The following is a 17,952-nucleotide window of genomic DNA, read 5'->3' on the forward strand; positions in this document are numbered from 1 at the left end:
TCCAATTACTAGAAAACAATTGAATGTTAGTCCAAAGGCTGTTTTTTTAAATACAAAGTCAAACTAAAAGTTATAATGCAATCAATCTCCACTAATTAATGTGTTGAAAAACTTTGATTAGTGACAGATTTGTTTCTAATAGACCATTTGATAATTTTACTTTTACCCCCTTGACAAGTTCAAAATTACTTGTTATCCCTTGATTTATAGTTTGTTATTGTTTCAAAAAAGAAAATCCATGTTTAAAAATTAATTTTATTTGGATAATTGGGAGCAGTAGTCAATTTTAAGTTTTACAAGGGTGTGACTTGCAAAAAAAAAAAATATTTTATTTATTTTTGAGTTGGCATTGACACTTCCAAAAACAATCAAACAAAAAATCATTGAATTAAAAAATTGCACACAATTATTGAAAATTTTCCACCTGAATGAATTATCAAGTAATTTGTTAATTGAAAGCTACAAGTACATGAAATAATAATAATGATGAATTTAGGATTTAAATATATAAATTATTAAAAAAAAATTGCCCTCACAAAAGTAAGTAATTGTCTATTAATAAACCTCACAAGTAAATGTCAACTTTGCTTTTTGTAAAAATTTAAACAAACGTTTTTGGATCATATGATTTTTATTAAGTTGTTCATACTCATAAAATTTTGTATATAAATATATGCAGAAGGCCAAAAACAAATTGAGGAAAGTAATGATAGGTCCCTCCAATTCTTTCAATTTCCCGAAACAATCCTTCAAATTTATCAATCCCAAAGCATTTCTAATTTTCAAAATTTTACATTTACAATTAAATAAAATTAAAATTACAAAATTATCTCTACATATACGTTGTCATGGTGACAGGTTTTTCACAAGCACGATAAAAAAGGCAAAGATGTGCACAAGCCTCGATAGAGATAGAGAGAGTAAGGTTGCACACATATGGGTGTATAGACCATATACATACAACCACTACTTACATTAGAAATGCGCTTTCACCAATGATTAGATCTATCACCACTTGTAAAAGATTCTAATGAGGATCTGACTACCAATAGATTACTTGATTGTTGGTAGACTACCAATAGACCACTTAATTATTGGTAAAGTATTAAAGGATTTTTGCTCTAATGACACTTACACACTGTGAAAAATATCTTTTGAGAACTTTCATTGCCCAAAGTTCAAAACACATCAGACGTAGTGGTACCCAAAAGAGATTTTTATCTGTAGGAGCGGCCTAGTAGTCAAATCCCTGTATTCACCGGATGAGTGTGCATGAGCCAAAATATTGATTTTTGGTGGTGTACGCGCCCTGATAAGTGATTTGTCCACTTTGTAAAAAAAAACTATATATATAGAGTTTCTAGTAATTTTTTCTTTTCTTTTTTACACAGATTTTTTTTTTTAAATCACCCTAGAAAAGGACTGATGGTAAATTTTCCAAAGTAGGGATTCCGGGAAATGAGCCCAAAAAAAGTAATTTTTATCTTTTGTTGGGCTTGTAATTTAAGAAAAGACACTTTCTAACTTGTAAGAAAGACCAAACCATAAACCATTCAATAAATGCCAAAATCCAAACTTGGGGTAAAAAGTAATTCCAATCTATTCAAGTGAGGAATCCTGACCTCACCTAAAAGTCCTCCCTTTGATTTAAAGAAAATTTTATGCAAAAAAAATAAAAATAAAAATAAAAAAACATATTTGCATGTACACCCTTATAAAAAAATTATATTTCTTTTTATATAATCTATAATTTTACAATCTTTGTGAAAGTTCAACCTAAAGATTCCAAGTGTTGATCCTCATCTTCTCAACTCTATCTCAATAGTGAAGAAAATAAAGAAAATGACTAAAAGTTTGACTTCTTTTTCTTTAAATATTATATAAAAATAATAATAATAATTTTTATTAGTATACCCCCAATAAAAATTTATTTTATTATTTCTGTACCTCTCATTATAATTAAATATTATATATATATATATATTTTAAAATTTAATTTGTTTGCATATACACTCTCTACCAATATATACTGTTAAAATAAATTATTATATATTAAATAACTGAAAAAAAATCTATTATATATATATTACTAAAAACTTCTAATAATCATTAAATTAATATTTTTTATATATACCCCTAACAAAATTAAAATCATTTTATTCATCATATGTTAATTGTAAACATTTCTAATACCAATTAAGTCAATATTTTTCTATATATATCTTTACTAAAATATTTAAGCTATATTTAAATAAAAATTAGCATTATCAGAAGAATTATTATTATTATTATTATTATTATTATTATAAAAGATCAATATTTATATAATTTATAATATATTTTAATAATGTATGTCAAGTAGAAAGGTATACATGCAAATAAATCAATATAATTAGATGAATTTTTAGGGGTATATAAAACAGCATTTTATTTATTTATTTTTAACCTCAAGAAAAAGATTTAAGGGTGCATTATTAAATATTTTTTTTTGTAATAATTATATAAAATTATGAGACTTTATAGGGATATAAGTGCAAAAAAGTTTACAGAGGATGATTCTAGAACCTCAACATAGTACTTATTAACATTAATAGCATTCATATAATAAAACAAAAAGGCTTATTTTTTATTTACGTCCCTCTTTTTTTTTATAATTAATTTTTTTCTCTCTCTTCGTTGTTTTCAAATTTATATAGCACGAACGAGGCGGCACTTGGGGGTTCCAGAGGAGCAGAGAAACGAAGGCTAGGGTTTCGAGGAGAGGAGAGGGCGAGCAATGGAGGACGAGAAGGGGAGTACCAATCCGCGATGCTTCTTGGACATCAGCATCGGTGGGGAAATGGAAGGGCGTGTCGTTGTTGAGCTTTTCGCTGATGTTGTGCCTCGGACGGCGGAGAACTTCAGAGCTCTTTGCACTGGCGAGAAAGGCGTCGGACCTAACACTGGGGTTCCTCTCCATTTTAAGGTCATTTTTTTTCTTTTTTTCTTTTTCTCTAATTGAAGCTTTTGATTTGGTTTCTTGTTGGTGAGAATCGTGAGATTGAAGTGTGGTTGGATTTCGTGGTTTTGATGATTTGGTTTTTGGGATTTGGAGAATGAATGTGTTGGTGTTGTGTTAAGATAATGTTAAAAAAAATTTAAGTTTGATTTGTGGAGGTTGAGTGAATTGTGCTGAATTGCATTTAGATAAGAGATTTTTGTTGTCAAGAATGTCAAAGAAATGTTTGTAGGAACGGCATGCATGCGTCAAATTGCTGTCAATTGTGCATTTTTGGGGATTTTTATTTGTGTGCTTTCTGCTTTTAATTGGTTTAGGGTTGGATTGTTTGAGGATTGGTACAGTGGTTCTGATCTGTGTGTTTTACATTTTATATATGAATTTTGAAAGATTATTATTTTCATAGAGAATTTTGCTTAAGGATTTATCTTTTTCTTTTTTTTGTTGTGGGAATTATTTCTATTGCTTGATCTGATTCTTGTTTTATCTTTCTCTCTCTCTCTCTCTCTCTCTCTCTCTCTCTCTCTCTCTCTCTTAATTAACAGAGCAGTTCTTCTTGATTATCTAGTCTGTTTCTGTAATACATAGAGCATGGTGATGGTTAGCTGAAGATTTGTAATGTGTATGTATAGCATGACAACTTTCATGGATTTTAAGTATAGATTCTAAATCAGAGGATTTGAACAATTATTTTTCTATGAATAGATGATTTTATCTCCCAGTGCATTATTTCCTCATTGCATTGCTTCTTCGTATGGTGCTCTCTCTAGTTGGTTAATATGTACATTATAATTTATACATATTATGTATTTATGCATGTATCATGTTTGTACACAAGGATATATATGAAGAACCCTATTGCTTGAATCCTATCGAGATTTTTTTGGAATTCTCCCCAATTTCTCTCTACTCACACTCAGATATTAGCAGACATTCTGTAGCAAGTCCGCTGGGCTCTTTGACATCGCACATGCTTGTTCTAGAGATGGTCTGTCCATGTATCAAGTTAAAGTAATACCTTTCTATGTAGAGAAAACAATATCAAGATTTTGGTATAGTTTGGATGTGTTTGTTACATCTGACGTATATACTAATATAATGATCTAATTATTTAACGGCTCCCCCTTCCAAGGTTTAAGTTTTATTGTTAGTAGAAATTTAATGTTAGGAGCAGAGGCAATATAATAGAAGACAATTGGAGAATGAGGGAGAACAAGAGGATGAGGAAAAAGAGACCTTTGAATAACTTATAGATCTCCGTTATTTATCTATTTATAATGAATTTTATCTATTACAAATCTGAAATTTTTTCTTGTATTGACACGTCATATTTAGGATCTGCTTTATTGACAGGGGTCATCAAATCTAGAATTTTCTTGACTATCATCATATCTGAATTCACCTGATATAAAATTTGAATCATCTTGGCATGGACCAGATGTGACTTATGGTGAAAATTTTGTTGAGAATTTTGACTTTGAATTGTTTAATATCTCTGGCATGTTTAGTTCAACATGCCAAAATTTTTTTTACTTGTTCTATAACTTTGATAACCTGGGGAAATAAGGCCTTATGAGGGATTGCTTAGTGAAACATGTTCCTTTCCTTTACTTGAGTCCTTGTTTCGTAGTTTCTGTTTGAGAAATTTTGTCGTGTTATCAAGGCGCTCGCCCAGGTGTGCCTAGGCTCTAAGGCAAGGCGCAAAAAGGGCATAGGGCCTTTATACTCATAAGACAAGGTGCTTTAATAAGGTGCTTGTCTTTGGCGCTATTCTGTACCTTTGTCTGAGACTCGTTGCACAAAAAAGGCGTGCCTCATTGAAGAGTCTGTTATATATATATATATATATATATATATATATATAAAATAATTTACTATGAAAACCATAGCCTCACCTATTTAAAATTACCTAATCACAGATAGATTGGTTGTAATATTGTTAAAATTAAACCTATCGAAATTTAAAATGTCATATGTAATATTAATTTTTTTTTAAAAACTGATCCAATACCATTTAATAACTTAAATGGTTGTTATTCTCAAAGCATCCAAATTTAAAATATTATTATTAGCAATATTAAATTTAACTAAAAATTTATCCCTTAAATAGTTATCCAAACTCAAATCATATATTCATTAAATAAAAATATATAGTAATAATTATCTGAAATCAAAATCCTCATAGTACTAAGAACGTCTTTGTTTTTTAAATTAGCATTAGAATTTTTGTATGAATTTTATAGAAATGACTGTAATGTAATTCAACAATTTCTTAACTTGAAATAAGCGTACCAACTAATCCTATGATTTAATGATGATTTTTAATTAGTTACATTTGGAATAGATTTTAGGAAGAATGGGTCAAACTTTATAGTCATTAGTCTTAAAACAATATTTGATGTAATTAATAATATTATTATTTTATATTAAACTGAAATCTATTATATATGAGAAAATGTAAGAGAGAGGGTTAAGATGTAAGAGATAGGAACAATTTGGTAGTTGAACAGTAACATAAACAGTGTCCTACCAGGGTACCCGTTCCAAATGGGTTGGTCTAGTGTTCTGTGGGTTTAGTTTAAGTTTTTGTTTTCTCAACTATAGATCCAATAGAAATTGATTTGAACGGCTGAGATTGATTCAGTTACTGTGCTGAATTGGATTGAACGATTGAGATCAAAACACTGTACATCCTATTGTATAATGTGTTACTGTTGATGAAACAGTGCAACATCGTTAGATTGAAATCCAACGGTTTGCAACAACGTTCATAGACTATAAATCTATGAACGTGCATAGAAGATTGATCCCCTCTCTCTCTATATATATACACATATATATATGCACGCATGCGCCTTACTTCACCCAGGTGAGTGATTTTTTATTTTCCGCCTTGCGCCTCAGGTGATATAAGGGTTCTAGCTTCTAGGGTGTGTGCCTTGTGCCTTTGATAACATTGGGAGGGGTGTAACTTAAAAACATTTCAGAGGTCATGGTTTACTAAATATAGCATCACAAATCTATGATGCGCTTCATCTAAGCCATGGTCATGAGTATGTGACTTCCAATGCTTTTGATGGTTCCTTTCCTTTGAGACTGCCTTTGCCTTTTGTCTCTCTTACTTCCTTTCTATTGTGAGCTCTTTGTTTTTGCGCTTCTCCTATTAGTTAGTAATCAGTTGTCATGAGTGTTTAAAGAAAAATATGACCTCTCACTGAACTCTGATATCTTGTATTTAGTTGAGTCCCTTCTATTTACTAATTCCATATGTTGAATAACCGTTGAAGGTAGTGATTTAACATTAGCTACTTTTGGCTGTTTTTTCTTTCTCTATTACTTTCATGGGTATTGTTTCTAGCCTCTTCATCGTCTTTAGTTTGTTGGATTGTGCTGATTGCTATTTATTTTTTGCTTTACACTTAGGGATCCCGCTTTCACCGTGTTATTAAAGGCTTTATGATCCAAGGTGGAGATATATCTGCTGGTGATGGAACCGGAGGAGAATCCATCTATGGTCTGAAATTTGAGGATGAAAATTTTGAACTGAAGCATGAGAGGAAAGGAATGTTATCTATGGCTAATTCTGGCCCTAACACTAATGGGTCTCAGTTTTTTATTACGACCACTCGAACACCTCATCTAGATGGAAAACATGTTGTTTTTGGACGAGTGATAAAAGGTATGGGTGTGGTTCGTTCAGCTGAGCATGCTCCAACGGGTGATGGTGACTGTCCCACTGTTGATGTTACAATTGCTGCTTGTGGACAAATACCTGATGGAGGTGAACTTGGAATTTCAAATTTCTTTAAAGATGGTGACACGCATCCAGATTGGCCTGCTGATCTCGATGAGAAACCAAATGAAGTCGCTTGGTGGATGAGTGTTGTTGAATCTTCCAAATCTTTTGGAAATGGTTATTACAAGGTGAATAGTATTATAGTTTCATGTCTTCCATGTATGAGCTTTTGCTGCCATCCAGGTTTAACTTCTATGTATGTATTTATATGTTTTTTTCAAGTGCATCAGTCATCCTGGTATCGTTCTTCCTGATATGTTTACATGCTATTTTACTTATTCTTGACTCATCGAAGGGTCTTTTAAGCTTTATTAATTCTATCATTGCAGCAAACCTCTTCATTCTTCTCCTGATTTTATTGGTTTTTTTTATTTACATTTTTCCTGGATGCCAAACCTCTTTGTGCAGAAAGAGGATTACAAGATGGCCCTTAAGAAATACCGGAAGGCTTTGCGCTACCTGGATGTCTGCTGGGATAAAGAAGAGATTGATGAAGGTTTAGTTGTTTGGTTGTTATAAATTTATTTAATTTTTCTCCTAATTGGTATGAAGTTAACTTATGCAATCTGTTCTGCATCACAGAGAAAAGTTCGCTGTTGAGGAAGACTAAGTCAGTTATATTGACCAATAGTTCGGTAAGTTTTGCAATCAGCCAATTTCACATATGTGTTGGGGTGGGGGGCAATAAGTGAGCTCTTTGAAGTCATACATGTCAATTAGATAAAGTAGTTCTCTCATACATAAATAGATGTGATGTTTTAGAGATGGTATCAAGTAATAGCTTCTTCTCTGATATAAATGTGAACCTGCAAAAATGCTGGAATTTATCACTTGTTAAATTGGAATTTTTTTCATGTATAATTTTGACAGGGTATTCACTCTTGATTTTCTTTCAGCATTCATTTAATCATTATTGTGATTGTAACAGGCTTGCAAATTAAAATTAGGAGATTTAAAGGGAGCCCTGCTTGATGCGGACTTTGCATTGCGTGAACGAGAGGGAAATGCCAAAGCATTCTTTCGCCAAGGCCAAGTGAGTATCTTTACCCCTATGCCACATATTTGAGAGTCCGTTCAATCTTGAGCTAATTTGTTACAATTGCCTGGGTTTAAAATGTCTCTTCATTTTCAACTGGTTTTTATTATACCCAAAAAAAAAAAAAAAATGCAGTCACAATGCTAGAAATTTCTAATTTCTTGAGACACTTGATTACTGGCAATCAAATTCCAATTTCATCCTTTATTTAACACTTCCAAGGATGTTCAGAAATTTAATTCGCAATTTGATGCTGGTTTAAGTTTGTCCAACTGTTTACCACCTGTGTTACAAGGAGCTGTTTATTGACATGTGTCACTTCCTGAAAACCATTGGGATTTGTAAATAATGTGGCTTCAGAATTTGCTTGTCAAATTGGACATTGGTTTTGTAGTTTATTAAAACATGGTGCCTAGTTAGTCAATTGTAACGGTTGTGCTTCCGTTGCCTGGTTGAATACTTATTTGTGGTTGACAGGCTGTAGGATTCTGGTGATTTGGCTCTCTTCGAATATAGTCTTTCATAGATGAGCTTCCTAGGTGGATGTTGAGTTGAAATAATAATAATGACTTTGGTCTGACAATGTAATCTGTTTTGGACTACAATCTGATTGCTGATGGCTGGAAATGAGGGATTGTGTGTCTATAAGCATTATAGACAGAAATTTTTTTTTGTAGTCCAACCATTATGAATGAGGCTCAAAATGATGATTTGACTGTTATTGTTATCCTGAAGCTCTGTCCTGAGGGATGAGATCTTTGCTGCCATAACATGCTTGTTTGATTTGTTCCATGTTTGATTTGAATTCGTTTCATCATTATGCCGTACAGCAACCATTTTTTTATTTCGATCATTTGTGGTGTTGGTTTTTAATTTTTAATTTTATTTATTTATTTATTCTCCTGGCTATCTATTTTATGGAAACATGCTCTTATGGTTTTAATTTTGCTGCCAGGCTTACATGGCACTTAATGATGTGGATGCTGCTGTTGAGAGCTTTAAGAATGCACTGGAGCTTGAGCCAAATGATGGTGGGTAGTTTTATCAAATATACTTTCAACCTGATTTACCCGATAAGATAACCGTAACCATTTCGGTTTGTGAGTTTTTAGGAGGCATAAAGAAAGAACTTGCTGCTGCAAATAGAAAGGTCAGTGCAACACAGCCACTGCACTACCTATCTAGACCCAGTACTGCATTTTGTTATTGTCAGTAATTTCTCAGTGTCTTATTACAGATTGCAAACAGACGCGATCAAGAGCGGAAGGCATATGCTAAGATGTTCAAAGCACCCGCGAAGTCTGATGTTAATACCTAGGTGTCATTTCTTTTTATTTAATTTAATTTTATGTTTTTTTTTTTAATTTCCAATCTGTTCTATTCAATCAGTTATATATATATGATGCTCACTGTTTGCAAAAAATCACAGGCAAGAAAACAAAGTGAATGAATTGATCTCAATTCTCAAAGGACTATGAAAAACCTTTTTCTCTCATAACCAAAAGTGGATAATCATTTTGTGACATTTTGATCCATTGTAGAAGAGTTCAGGTAGTTATGCTCTGTGCTTCATTTTCGTCTCTCTGGTTAGTATCGGTGTTATTCATTCGATGGCATCCTTTTTAATTATCAGATATTTAAATTTAAATTTGGAGCTGGGAAATAATCCAGATCCTTTCAGGTGTAGAGATGCTTGAATCAAATTTTTGTTTAATAATTTTATAGTGATATTATGGCATATTGTTATATAACAGGGTTGGCAGAGGAAAAAGGAATGTTGAATTTTTGTGTTAAAGAAAGATTATGTTAAAACATTTCAATGGAAGTTCCTTGAACATTGTTCATTATGAAGACATTTTTTTGGTTTGCTTGATGTTAGAATGTAAGGATTCAAAATTCATATGTTTTCAAGCTTCTTTTTTTTTTTTGGATCTTATAAAATTCAGTTAATTGTGTGTGTATATTCATTGATAAAGCACAATACCATGTGTATGTTTTTGAAATTATATTTATATATATATGTTTATATATGCATGTATATTATTCTAATAGACGTACACAAGTATGTTATATATTATATAAATAGTAATTTTTTTTTATTATAATAAAATGGGAATGTTATTTAAAATTTAAAACTATGTTGGGCAATTGTAATTTTTATTTAAATAAAATTGGTCTAATTTTTTTTTTAAAGGTATATGTAGAAATGTTAATTTAATTAATAGTAAAAAATTTAAGATTTAGATGTTGTGAACAAAATAAGTTTATTTATTTGAAGATTTATATGTAAAAAAAATAAATGATTATAAAAATATTTAGACGCATATATGTAAAGAATAAAATGAGTTTATTATTATTTTTTTAATTTCAAAATGTATTCATTCATCCAATGGTATGTTTGGGGACTTGCAGCAATATGATATTTGTTTAATAAAAATTTGAAAATTTTTAAAAATAATATTTAAATGTTAATAAAATAGTGGAAACATATGTCCAACTTCAAATTTATTTTCTAGTCATTAATAATAAAAACAAACAATTAAATAAGCAAACAGTATTACAAAAGTCCAAGATGTGAAGTCTATTATTATTATTATTACTATTATTTATATAAACAAAAAATATTATATATATATATATATATATATATATATATATATATATATATATATATGAAAAAAGCCAAGGGGATAATTGAAAAAAGAAAGATGAATTAAGTAATTTCCATAAATTTGAGGGTGTGATAGTGAAAAATCCCAACTTCTCATCTTCTCCCGAAGGCTCTCGCCGGCATTTGCCGTTGAAGTCACCGCCGATGAGCGTGTTCGGCGGCGATAGCTGGGCTTCCGAGGCCCATCACCGTAAGCGCCGGGTTGATGACCTGATGCTGTCGTCGTCGTCGTCGTCCTCCTCCTCCTCCTCCTTCAGGCGGCTATCCAATGGAAAGTACGCTTGCTTTGTTGTCCTCATCGTCCCGTTCTTGATTCCCCTATCTCCCTCTCTGTACGTCCACAAACCCTTCCTTTCTTGCGCTTTTATCTCAAGTGTTCTCCATGTTATGGTTGTGTAGCTGTTGTGTTTGTTGAAATGCTTGTGAGAATCATGACATGATGTATGTTTTGATTTGCATGCTTATTGATGTGAAAGTTTGTATCTTTTGGTTAATTTGCCCCTTTGGGTATCAGGATCGATGTGTTTGAGTTGATAAGAAACATTGATTTGAGCTTAAGGGTACAATGTATGGGAATTTAATGATTTTTTCTGATGAGTTGATGTTCTCTGATTAACTTATGATATTATCATATTTTAGTGTTGAGTCTTTGAATGTTATATCCATTGAATGAAAAGATAGAAATTTTAGCTGAATTTGTTGATCAATAGCTTATAATATTTGGTCTGTGTAAATGTGCATCTTTTGGTTAATTTGTTTCTTAGTTTTTAGGACTAAATAATGTGTTTGAGCTGTCACATGTTTTGCCCTGATGAATTGGTGTTCTTCGATAAAGCGATGGTATTATCATAGGTTATTGTTAGCACATTAAATGCCATACTCGACGGCCATATTGACAGCGACAAAATTTTTAGCAGAATTCCTTTAACAACAGTTCACTTTATTTAATTTTTGGCTTAAATGTGCTTCTTTTGGCTAATTTGTTCCTCAGTTATTAGGATTAATGTGTTTGAGTCAATGAAAAATTTTGATTTGAGTTAAAAATGTACGATGTATGTGAATGAAAGTGTTTTCTCTGATGAGTTAATGTTCTTTGACTAGTCAATGATATGATCATATATTACTGTTGGTTCATTCAATGTCATCTCTGATCTCCTGACTGACAAGATTTTTAGTAGTATTTGTTGGTCATTGACAAGATAACAGAATTTATTGATCAATAGTTCATTATATTTGATCTTTCTGTGATCTATATGATATAAGACTTCCTGGTTAGAAGAAGCCTATGATTTTTTTCCCAGAGTCACATAAACATGGTTATTGCCTACTGTCATATATATTAAAACTTCAAAATCCGGGTATGGTGGCCCTCGAGCAAATGTTTGGATGCTGCATCTCCATATGCGATTATTGTGTATATTCTAAATGTGTTCTTTTGTAGACTTATTTGTGATTTATAATCTTTGTGCCTCCAAAGCGTAGTATTGGGTGAGGTGATAGTTGCAAGTATCTGTAAACAATAATTTAATATGTACGTAAGCAGCTGCTGTATATATGTTTTGTTTATTTTCTATATATGTATCTTTGCCATGCCCATTTGTCCAGATCATAATGTTTAGTGAGGTGATAGTTTCAAAAATATATAAATAACTAAGTTCAAATGCCTTAAAGAAGCTGCTGAAAATTTTTCAAATGATATATATGCAATTTATTGGATTTAAGAAGATTTCTATGTAGACATTAATTTAAAAAGTAATGCTATTCATGTAAGAAAGTTGATTTTAATTGGCTCTTCTGTTGATCAATCCAATGCCCTCTTCTCCAAAAATGCCATTTGCTAGAATACATTGTGTGCAAAAGCTTCACAGAACAATGTCTCAGTCATCCATTTTGCTTTGAGATTGGTCTGACCAACCAAGATCACCATTTTTAGGTTTTTAATTATTTATACGATGCATATTAAATGCTAAAACTAAAACTTCTTACTGGTAATTATAATAGTTGAAAAGATTTAATTTTTTTACAAATAGACATATTCATTTGAGTTAATACGGACAAGCATATAGTTTTCTTCATAGATACAATTAGATTATTTTGCCTCTCAAAATTTAAAAGTAGTACTGATAAACGTGCTGGTTCTTTCTAACGTACGTACTTTCTTACTGAACTAGTACTAACTACTGATTAGCTTAAAATGGTAGAAATAAAGAAATTTACATAGGTAGTTCATTCTGCATATTGCCTATATCCATATCAGTTACTTGCGGTGTTTTATCACTATAAATTTACAGATGCATAACAAAGGATCTCGTCATATTGCCGCGGAAACCAGGCTCAAGGAAAGGGTAATATCAAGAGAAGCAGAACTAAATAAGAGACTTGCCTTATCAGCTGATTCTAAAGACGTGCCAAACTCTTCAATCCCGAATAATGGAATGAAGTGCGTCAAGGTTCAAAAAAAGCCACTGATCGAGCATACACGGAAAGTGATCTTCGAGATGCAAAGCAGTATATCATCTGATCAAAATACTACCGGTCATTGCCATGATGTTATGCACAGAGCAAATTCTTCATCTTGTTTTTCTAACCCTTTGTGTGCCCCAATGGACGCTGTAAGTGCACCTCAAAGCGATGGAGTTGAAGTTAACTGTGAAACGAGTTCATATAAGAATTCTGAATTTTATAAACTTCGAGAGAAAGAGCTCAAGTTTACAGCTGCAGGTTGGAAGCGCGACGGTAATGGAAAGTGGTACAAAGATGAAAATGTGAGTTATCTTCAATTCGTGCATCTCATCCTTTTCTTAGTTTCTGCCGACAAACAGAAAAAAAATCTTAGTCAATTTGTTGGTGCAAAAGTTTAATGTAAATTTTTCGATCCAAGATTTTGTCAAAATCTATTTATAATCTGAATGCTGCTCTAAATTTGGTAGTATTTGTTTAACTTCAATTCAATTGTTATTTTTTTTCCACAGGCCGAGTTTGATTCAGATGAGGAAGATCCAAATGAATGCTTGAAGTGAGTTTGAGCATATCATGCAAGATGATAAAATCTCATCTATTCTGGGTATGTTATGAATCTTATATTTTTTTACTTTGGGCTGTCTATATGAATATTTTCATATACACCATGCTAACTGCTAAAGTTATTACATAATTTTTTTTTTAATAAAGTGAATAAATTATAATTTTATTAAAAAGAAACTGAAAGAAAACAGTACAAACACGAGAAATAAAGAACAACAAAAACAACAACACACAAAGAGTAAAGAAACTTTAACCAGCGGTGAGATGCTCAAAACCAGAAGCCATTCAATTTATTCTAGATAATTTTTTTTTACTACTCAATTTATTACATTTTTTTTATGAATTTGATTCTATATAGTTTTTTTTTAAAGAATATAAACAAGCCATTCAAACGCTTGATCTTTGAATATGGATAAGAATAAGATACCAAAGAGTGGTATAACACTAAGAATAGATTATCTTTGACCTAGCCACTTGAAACAAGTGGATGTTGTATTAATTTCATTAACCATACATTTAAATATTTTAAAAAAAATGAAAAAGGAATTTAATGTAAAAAATAAAGGAAGTAAAACTTTTGGTGGAGTTTGGTGGGGAAGTAGGAATAAGTTGGGTATCCAAGGGAAGAAAAAGGGCAATGACCATTAAAGGAAAGTGTTGTGCATACAGCTTGGCATGAAAAGGAAATTAAAAGTTGTGGTCCAAAAACCAGGCTGTGTAAAAGACACAACATCTTTTCATAACAAATCCTTGTTATTAATATCTCTATATAATAATGGCCATAAAAATCAACTGAAACTTTGCCTTAAAAGTGTGCACAAGATGATGACACGATTTGCCCTTTTTACCCTTTCATTTATAGATTTTTGCATGTTCTTGTTATCCCTAATAAGGCCAACAGCATCCAACACAAGACCCATGTGTAGGACCTGTCCTTTGGACATAACTTATAATTACAAATTTGAAATTAGGTAGGAATATACTTTGAGTGAGTGTTTCTTGTCTCTCTGTTCAATTACTCTATATAAATTATTTTGCTCTCTTATATATATTTTTTTTCTCAATTCAGCCAATGCAATTTGATTATTAACACTTGGTTTTAACCATTTACAAAAATATATATATATATATAAATATTTAACCCAGTTAATCCTTGTTGATATGACATTTTAAAACACATGAATTTAGTTTTTATTTTGATAAATTTATTATTTAAAAACACAAGATATGTTTTTATTATGTAAATTTATAAGGGTAAAAAGATAAATTCATGTGTTTTTAAATGCTACATAAGCTAGGATTAACTGGGTTAAGTATTTTGACATCTTTTTACAAATGGTTAAAACTATAAGATTCTCAAGTATTACCATTTAGTTTAGCGAACAGAAATTTTAAAATAATCAAAACACTAGATATTACATACAAGTGATTTAGGTTCAATGATCTTAGACATTTGACCTTTTATTTTATGTTGTATATTATGAATATATACAACCATAATCAAACTTGTGAGTTGAAATTTTAAATTCTTGACAACAAAAAAAATGATAAAATAAAAATGGAAATAACAACATGAACAACCAATAATAACTATATCACACTTGACCAATCATTACCGAATAATGATGAATGATGAAAATGAGAATTTCGAGCTGGTGTTAAGAACGTCTTAAGTTGATGTTCAGGAGGTCGCCGGACGTATGTCGATCTCATGCGTCCACGCGCGTTTATCTTGGATGTGCAAGTGCCAGTATGTCTGCGCGATCGCGTCCGGGTCCATACCATTTTGGTTCTGGTTTTCCTTTGATGTTCTGCATCCATTATATACATAAAAAAAAAAGTCGGAACTTTATAATGCATAAAACATCTATCGGCCAAGATTTGAAACCTTGAATCTCCAGTGAGGCCGTCGACGATGACGTGCGCTACATGAACACCGAAAGCTTGATATTCCTTGGCCAGACATTGCGCGAGTCCTCGCAGAGCAAATTTCGCGCAACCTAAACAAGTTTGAATCACAAAATTACTTAAACCTTTTTGATCTCTACAATGAAGGTTTGGTGATTGAAGAATGTGAGAAATAATGAAGAAGATTTCTAGCTATGATTTTACTTAGTTCGTAGAAGCCTGCAGAAGCATTAACTGAAGCTGATGAACCTGTGAAAATTATTGTTCCCTTCCCTCTCTCCACCATACCCGGTATCACCTTTAACAATGATGATGATAATAATAATGCATCTCATGAACACAATATTAGAAAGAAAGTGAAAAATAAAACGTTAATCCCAACCGAAGATTCTGAAATCTGAGTTCCCGGGTTAAAAAGCCATCGGCGGCATCTAAAGTGAAAAATAAAATTGTTCATTTCGAACTTCGAACAACTTTAATTTGTTTATGTCTGGACAAATCAGTTGCCAAGAAGAACAAATTCATGTAACTCAGAACGAAAATAAACCCTTCGATGGATTCAAACTCAGATACTACATGTTAGAACACATCACAAAGGTTAATTATAACTAGGATTTTCTGGGTGTGCCAATCTATTTGTATGAAACAGTTTTACCAAATTGATGATAGCTATCAAATTTACTTTGGTCTAAGATGTGTTGTTGTGAATAATAGAGGAGAATAATAGCTATCATCCATTTGGAAGGATATTCTCAAAAAACCTAGTGGGCACACAATTGTGCAAACAGCATTAGATGCATTTGGTTTTCCCACATCATGGGTATGTTCACTTTTTCCTTTCCATGTGTGGGAAAAAACAGGTCAAATATATCAATCACAACAAAAGGCATAGACAGGGAGAGAATATATGTTGTGTCTACATCAATGTCTGTATACATATGAGAATGCTATTTGTGCCAAGGGTATCAATTTGTTTATAAAATGTGATGTAGTTGATCAGAGGAAATTCTATAGCTAACATCCATTTGAAAATAAATTTGTTTATAAAATACAAATAGCATTAGATTCATTTGGTTTTTAGTCATTATAGATGTATAGACACATTCGTCTTTTTCTGTGTTATGTGTGTGTGAGGATGAGAAAGGAAGTCTGAAAAGTCAAAGACACAAAAATGTTAAGAGGAGAGAATAAAGGCATACCAGTTGGGAGCACTGAAATGCGCCAACAGCGGAGACGGCGAGAGAAGTCTGAAAGGAATCAACAGAGACATCGGAGAAACGCAAAGGATTAATGGATGTAGGGGCACATGCATTGTAGACCAGCACCTCCACATAGCCGAGAGAAAGCACGCCCTCAAACGCCTCACGCACCGACTGTGTCGAGGCGCAGTCGATCCGGATTGCAAACACCTGTGCCATTGCCTCCCTTGCTATCTCCTCTGCATATCCAGATAGCTTCCCTGAAATGCATATATACATACATATATATATTTATCATATTCAACACCTTACCTTCCTAGATATATATGTAGTATTTATGTATAACCCATATTCTTATCATTCTATGCAGATATTGAAAGAGAAACCAATTCCCACATTGTTATTTGTGTATATATATATTAGATATAATTTTACGGAATGAAAAGTTCAGGTGAACAGATATATAGAGAGCCTTAAGTTTGGCCTTTGTTCTTTGTTGTACAATGACCTCTCTCTCTCTCTCTCTCTCTCTCTCTCACACACACACACACACAGAGGAGTTATCTAGTCAAGTGTTTCTGTGGTTCATGACCTTGAAAAACTGAGGTTTACTTTTATATGTTAAAAAAAAAAACAAGAAAGAGAAGGTGAAAGAAGGTACCTAAATCTCTGGAGAGAATGGCAACAGTGTAGCCTTCATGGGCGAACTTGCGAGCGATGGAGCGGCCAAGCCGAGGACCAACGCCAACGATGGCAGCGATACCTTTAGACGCCGCCGAGCTGGAACACATTGGGCGCATCTTACTGTCTCCCTTGCATTAAGCAACACAAACCCAGTTAGTTACCCACACCAGACACACACAGCGAAATAGATGATTAATATAATGATAGGCTGTACACAAAGAAAGAAAGAAAGAAGAATCAGAAGAAAAGAGACAGAAAGTGACTTGAAAGCAAGAAAACAAGTGAAAGAATGTACCAGCTTTGCTTCAAGTAGACACATGGATCATGGATGCTTCTTCCATTCAGGAGCAGTCCACGTTGCCCCTTGACAGTCTTTACAACATCCTCAAGCACGCATCTCAAAGTCCTCCCCCAAAATGATATTCCAGATAAAACCATACCATGGTGATAAAGATATCTGCTGTGGTGTAAAATGCCCGGCCTCATTTACAATTATACAATATACTAAAGTTTCCAGTGACATTGATGCATCATAAATGCTGCCTTGATTGAGTTTGATTCATTGCTTCAATGTTTGCAAGATCATATGATCTCTACAAGCACTCATTCCACATTTACAGTAACAATTCACAGAGA

At 32.4% G+C, this 17,952-nt stretch overlaps 3 protein-coding genes across 5 annotated transcripts; 2 read left to right on the forward strand and 1 right to left on the reverse strand.

The window, feature by feature from the left end:
* The first annotated feature begins 2,708 nt into the window (after positions 1-2,708).
* On the forward strand, positions 2,709-9,568 carry LOC120282477 (peptidyl-prolyl cis-trans isomerase CYP40). Its single transcript, XM_039289303.1, has 9 exons — positions 2,709-2,965; positions 6,422-6,922; positions 7,203-7,290; positions 7,377-7,429; positions 7,723-7,827; positions 8,786-8,861; positions 8,943-8,980; positions 9,068-9,148; positions 9,260-9,568. The coding sequence occupies exons 1-8, from the start codon at positions 2,777-2,779 to the stop codon at positions 9,146-9,148; spliced, it is 1,131 nt and encodes a 376-aa protein (XP_039145237.1). The 5' UTR covers positions 2,709-2,776; the 3' UTR covers positions 9,260-9,568.
* Positions 9,569-10,715: 1,147 nt separating this feature from the next.
* LOC120281814 (sodium channel modifier 1-like) lies at positions 10,716-13,792 on the forward strand. The gene is made up of 3 exons (XM_039288508.1): positions 10,716-10,833; positions 12,793-13,266; positions 13,474-13,792. Exons 2-3 carry the CDS (start codon positions 12,793-12,795, stop codon positions 13,519-13,521), a joined length of 522 nt encoding a protein of 173 aa, XP_039144442.1. The 5' UTR covers positions 10,716-10,833; the 3' UTR covers positions 13,522-13,792.
* Positions 13,793-14,984: 1,192 nt separating this feature from the next.
* LOC120282033 (uncharacterized oxidoreductase SA2266) lies at positions 14,985-17,939 on the reverse strand. 3 transcript variants are annotated; one of them, XM_039288755.1, is made up of 6 exons: positions 17,612-17,935; positions 17,294-17,436; positions 16,633-16,892; positions 15,638-15,731; positions 15,414-15,525; positions 14,985-15,336 (listed from the first exon to the last, which is right to left on the reverse strand). In XM_039288755.1, the coding sequence occupies exons 1-6, from the start codon at positions 17,800-17,802 to the stop codon at positions 15,207-15,209; spliced, it is 930 nt and encodes a 309-aa protein (XP_039144689.1). In that variant the 5' UTR covers positions 17,803-17,935; the 3' UTR covers positions 14,985-15,206. The 3 variants fall into 3 exon arrangements, with proteins under 3 accessions (XP_039144689.1, XP_039144690.1, XP_039144691.1); XM_039288756.1 differs by having other exon boundaries at positions 14,988-15,336; positions 17,294-17,444; positions 17,612-17,723; XM_039288757.1 differs by lacking the exons at positions 14,985-15,336; positions 15,638-15,731 and having other exon boundaries at positions 17,612-17,939.
* Between the last annotated feature and the right edge of the window lie 13 nt (positions 17,940-17,952).

The sequence above is a fragment of the Dioscorea cayenensis genome, chromosome 18, assembly GCF_009730915.1.
Source record: "Dioscorea cayenensis subsp. rotundata cultivar TDr96_F1 chromosome 18, TDr96_F1_v2_PseudoChromosome.rev07_lg8_w22 25.fasta, whole genome shotgun sequence".
Lineage (NCBI taxonomy): Eukaryota > Viridiplantae > Streptophyta > Magnoliopsida > Dioscoreales > Dioscoreaceae > Dioscorea > Dioscorea cayenensis.

Coding starts and splice junctions, on each gene's coding strand:
- LOC120282477 (XM_039289303.1), top strand. CDS start 2,777: ATGGAGGACGAGAAGGGGAGTACCAATCCGCGATGCTTCTTGGACATC. Junction 7,291..7,376: donor TAAAGAAGAGATTGATGAAG/GTTTAGTTGTTT, acceptor TCTGCATCACAG/AGAAAAGTTCGCTGTTGAGG. Junction 8,981..9,067: donor TTGCTGCTGCAAATAGAAAG/GTCAGTGCAACA, acceptor GTCTTATTACAG/ATTGCAAACAGACGCGATCA.
- LOC120281814 (XM_039288508.1), top strand. CDS start 12,793: ATGCATAACAAAGGATCTCGTCATATTGCCGCGGAAACCAGGCTCAAG. Junction 13,267..13,473: donor AGTGGTACAAAGATGAAAAT/GTGAGTTATCTT, acceptor TTTTTTCCACAG/GCCGAGTTTGATTCAGATGA.
- LOC120282033 (XM_039288755.1), bottom strand. CDS start 17,802: ATGAGGCCGGGCATTTTACACCACAGCAGATATCTTTATCACCATGGT. Junction 16,893..17,293: donor CATTCTCTCCAGAGATTTAG/GTACCTTCTTTC, acceptor TATGCATTTCAG/GGAAGCTATCTGGATATGCA. Junction 15,526..15,637: donor TGCAGGCTTCTACGAACTAA/GTAAAATCATAG, acceptor AAACTTGTTTAG/GTTGCGCGAAATTTGCTCTG.